The sequence below is a fragment of the Cynara cardunculus genome (genome assembly GCF_001531365.2).
Source record: "Cynara cardunculus var. scolymus isolate 2C chromosome LG 8, CcrdV1, whole genome shotgun sequence".
In the NCBI taxonomy this organism is placed as follows: domain Eukaryota; kingdom Viridiplantae; phylum Streptophyta; class Magnoliopsida; order Asterales; family Asteraceae; genus Cynara; species Cynara cardunculus.
Genome location: NC_037535.1, coordinates 13,046,567 through 13,051,418, shown reverse-complemented (window position 1 = coordinate 13,051,418; position 4,852 = coordinate 13,046,567). Strand labels below are relative to the sequence as shown.

Below are 4,852 nucleotides of genomic sequence, written 5' to 3'. Positions count from 1 at the left end.
GATGAGGCGATTGACGAAGATGACAAGGATTATGACATGGATTCTGATGTCAAGCTTCTCCTCCCACCCGTCGATACCGTCTTCTGCAAAATGTCGGAAGTTCATCGAGAGATGCCTCGCAAGCCAGATCATGATACAGACCTCTCAGCTGTCAAAGCTGATGTTCAAGAAGTAAGGAGTCAGCTCTCGGCTCTTCATGAGGCTGTTCGAGCCAACACTGAAGCCATCGCTGTTCTATCAAGCAGGGCTAATGACGCTTAGGCTCAGTCTCTCCAACAGATAGAGCTTCTCTAGCAGATCCTGGATGTTGTCCGTCAACCAGCACCAGTGATCCCGCCTTCTTTCACTGCTGATGACCGCGCTCAGCTTACTAAGACACGCGAAGCAACGAGAACTCTAGCTAGCGCTCTGTCGCAGCTAGAGGAAATGATGGTTCTCTAGCATCAGCGCATGGACGAACTCTCTGGCCTATACTATCAAGTCTTAGCTAGAGAGGGGGAGATGAGGTCCAACGCTGCTGGACCATCAGCTGCTCCAGCAATCCATGAAGCTGAAGCTGAACCTAAAGCTTCTAGAGCTGAAGCTGCTAGAGCTGAAGCTGCTAGAGCTGAAGCTGAAGCTGAGATTGCTAATCCTATCCCAACCTCTGGTGAAGATGTTACAACTGAGGAAGTTGATGACCTTCCCATCACCTCTGCACTTGTTGCAGGTGATGATGATGATGAAGAAGATGATGATGAAGATGACGAACCTGATCTTCCAGACTCTGGCAGTGACCTAGATGGTGATGATGATGATGATGATGATGATGATGATGATGACTTCACCATTCAGTATCAACGACCAACAACCGCCACCAAAGGAGTCGCCCTTAGGGATTCTGCATCCCAGGGGGAGCAAAGGGAAGAAGAGTCCACCCCGTCAAAGAACCAGGACTCTAAGTCGAAAGGCAAAGGTGTCGCTAAAGAAGGGAACCTGAAGGTACTTTTCAAAAACCCTCAACCCTTATTTAAAGACTCTACCTCTCATGTAGTTGTCACTTCATTATATCAACTTCATATTCCCTCTACTACCTGCGGTCGACTGGAGTGGGTCCCTGAAAAAACCTTGTCTCCAGTACTCCTACCGACCAGCAGATGGCTCAGCTTAAGGAGTCACTCGACCAGACTAGAGTAAAAATCCCTCTTCGTACCTATAGTGGTGATGAGTTTGACTTTCTTTCAGAAGCTGAAAGACTCGAGGTTTTAAGGGCTGAAAAAGAGCTAGAGCTTCAGAAGAAGCAGACTAAAGACAGCCTAAAGTTGGCCAAGTTACTAGCTGAAAAGATTCTCCCAAAGAGAAAGTCCAAAAAGAAGGTGAACGTTGTCCAAGCCCAAGCTAAGTTACTTTCTCTTGCAGAAGCTGAGCACGAGAAAAATCTGAAGCTGGCTTAGTGGGACAAACGTTGGAGCGAAGCAAAGCTGAAGAAGAGAATCAGTCCTTACCCGATCAAGATAGTCAGCATTAGTGGATGATCCAAAGACGGTGGAACTCTTGTCTCAATGCTCATCATCAGGGAAAATCTCGATGCCATTACCGAGTACCCTTCCTACCTCAGCCACTATGGATACAACGAATGGATGGAGATCAGGAAAGCCATTCAACAATCCAAGTCTAGACATAAGCCGATTATCGAAGACATTATCAACGATCTCATCAAAAGGATGTCTAGGTATGTCGCAGTCCTTGACAGACCATCTCTGAAGAAGGGAGGAAGGAAGAAAAGACCCTCTAGTCCTAATGATGGACCATCGTGAGGAATGAACATGAAATAAGGTTCTCCTTAGATGAAATCCTGAAGGAATATGAGAGTATAGACATCTTTATGCTGAATCTTGATCTGCCAGAGAAGGGTCCTTATATACCCAACTCTGTGCACTTCAAACCTGAGTTAGGAATTATATTCCTTGACTATGAAGGTGAAGTAAGATTCCAAAGAATGTCTGAGTTACATCTATGCCCGATGGGACATCTGGTTTGTCTTATGTTCTGGATAGATGATAACTTGCAAGGAAAAGTGGTGGACCGAAAGATACGAAGAGAATTTCTACATCGAAAGAAGCTTGGAGAAAATGTACCTGGCTACATTAATTTAAACATCCTAGACCATTTCATCTTTCTTTGTAATATTGTCCACATTTTTTTTGTAATCTACTTACTATGTCTACTTTCAGTGATTAATCTTATAGTCTGTAAGTTTTAGACATGTACTGAACATCTTGTAATCTTTCCAGTGAATATAATATAAGTGTTTTTGTACTTCACTGAAAAAGATCCCTGAAAAAAAGTAATAGGGACACAAGTCTATGAGTTCCAGTGTTACTTTTTACATTCACTGACAATCTTTAAGTCAGTGAATAAGCTTTCAGTTTCAGTTTCCATCCTTGTAACTTTTCTTAAATATAACTTAAGAAAATTCTTCAAGAAAAGACTGACTCACTAAAAAAGATCCGAAAATAGTTAAAAGGGACATGTATTTTACATGTTACTTTTACTTGCTATTATTTGATAAGACAACTTTCTTTATGTTGTCTTGTTATCATCAAATAGGGGGAGATTGTTGATCCTCTCTCTCATTTGATGTGATGATAATCCCTTTTATCCTATGTGAAGTATTTACGTTTCTGTTTTTCAGTTCCAGCGATCATCACTGAGTCTATTCAGTGATCGTTGAAGAACTTGTATTGTAAATTCAATCAGTGACAGCGATACTTCAAGTAGACAACACTCACACCAAAGAATCTTCAGCTAAAGTCAAAGACTGAAACTGAAGATTAGAGACTGGCGAGTACGTGATCTGAAGCGGTATTCAGTGATTACAACCTTGTCTACATATGTGTGAAGACTGCCCAAGCCTTAGCGAATGCTGAAGAGACCTTCAGGTTATTCCAGCATTTAGCGATCAAAAAAAGCTTGTCAAGCACGATTGTTTTTGTCTTGTCCTTACACACACAAAGGACAAATTCATACCTTTTCTAAACGTTAGTACGGTACGGAGCCGATTAGTTGACTCTATTACCCACCAACTTTATAAAAGGATGTCCGCTCATGAATAGGCTTTTGTACTATTCACTGTAGTAAAGGACAAGCTTTTCCCTTAAGGCTTGACACATGTTCTAACCCTACCACGTCGCATTAAATGTGCATTTAATGAAACGGGTATAAATAGATGTGTTCTATCTCCATGCAAAGATACTCTTAACCCTTACTCTGAGCTTACTTACGCTTAAGTAAAAGAACACACACATCTAAGAACAAATACGCTCATCTTCAAGAGAAAGTTAGAATCTCTTTTATTGTATTCTAAACAAGTTCTCCCCCAGATAGAACTTACTTTATTCTATTTTTATTTAACAGCAAATCTTTTCTTTATTTGCTAAGATTTAGTGTGTAAACTTTACATTGTTTAGATAGGTTTTGTCTACCTTATCTTTTCGCAAACAATCTTGTAAAATCTGTATTGATCTTCTCTTATCAATATATATTTTAAATTTGAAAATTATGTGTTTGTATTCATCCCCCCTTCTACAAACTATTATACACATCTTGTAGACCCTAACGGGACCAACAATTTATTTTGTATTTCACCCATTCACTGTATAAACCTTTTATTCTATGTCTACTTTCAGCGTTCAAACTTATATTTTGTAAGTCTAAAGACATGTATAGAATGACTTGTAATTTTTTCATTTGAAATTAATATAAGTATTACTTGTGCATCACTGAAAAAGGTCCCTGAAAAGAGTAATAGGGACACAAGTCTATGAGTTCCAGTGTTACTCTTACATTCACTAACAATCTATAAGTCAGTGAACATGCTCTCAGTTTCAATTTCCCTTCTTTTATCTTTTCTTAAACTTGTAACTTAAGAAAATTTACTACGTAAAGACTGACTCACTGAAAAAGATCCCAAAACAGTTAAAAGAGACATGTACTTTATATGTAACTTTTCTTTACTGTTATTTGATAAGACAACTTTCTTTATGTTGCTTTGTTATCATCAAATAAGGGGAGATTGTTGATTCTCTCTCTCAGTGATTTGATGATAATTCCTTTTACCTTATACGAAGTATTATTGTTTATGTCTGTCAGTTCCAGCGATCATCACTGAGTCTGTTCAGTGATCGTGGAGAACATGTAATGTAAATCTATTAGCGACAGCGATACTTCAAGAAGACAAAACTCACACCAAAGAACCTTCAACGAAAGTCGAAGACTGAAACTAAAGACTAGAGACTGGCGAGTTCGCGATCTGAAATGGCATTTAGTGATTACAACCTGGTCTACATATGTGTGAAGACTTCCCAAGCCTCAGAAAATGCTGAAGAGACCTTCAGGGTTATTCCAGCATTCAGCAATCAAAAGAAGCTTGTTGAGCAAGATTTCTTTTGTCTTGTCCGTCCACAACAAAGGACAAACCTATATCCTTTCTAGAGTATAGTACGGTACAGAGCCGATTAGTTGACTCTACTACCCACCAACTCCATGAAATGATGTATGCTCATGAATAGGCTTTTGTACTATTCTCTGTAGCAAAGGACAAGCCTTTCTCTAAAAGCTTGACACGTGCTCAAACCCTAGTACATTGCATTAAATGTGCACTTAATGCAATGTGTATAAATAGATGTTATAATATCCGTGTTTTCGTTAACTCGTACAAATTGGGTTAAGAAAATTTTGGTAGAATTATGCATAATATATTTGTACCCTATGCTTAACCAATTTGTACCCTAGACTAGTTTTACGTCAAAATATGTTTATACCTATATTGACGTAAAGTTGGGAATTTAACTTGAAGGGTAAAAACTGTCAA

General features: G+C 39.2%; 1 protein-coding gene across 1 annotated transcript in view; it reads left to right on the top strand.

Moving 5' to 3' along the window:
* Positions 1-450: 450 nt before the first annotated feature.
* LOC112516194 (ribosomal L1 domain-containing protein CG13096-like) overlaps positions 451-4,852 on the top strand; it is a 27,393-nt gene continuing 22,991 nt past the window's right edge. The window contains exon 1 of the mRNA XM_025123215.1: positions 451-784. Coding sequence (XP_024978983.1) covers positions 451-784 — 334 coding nt within the window. The remainder of the gene's footprint in view (positions 785-4,852) is intronic.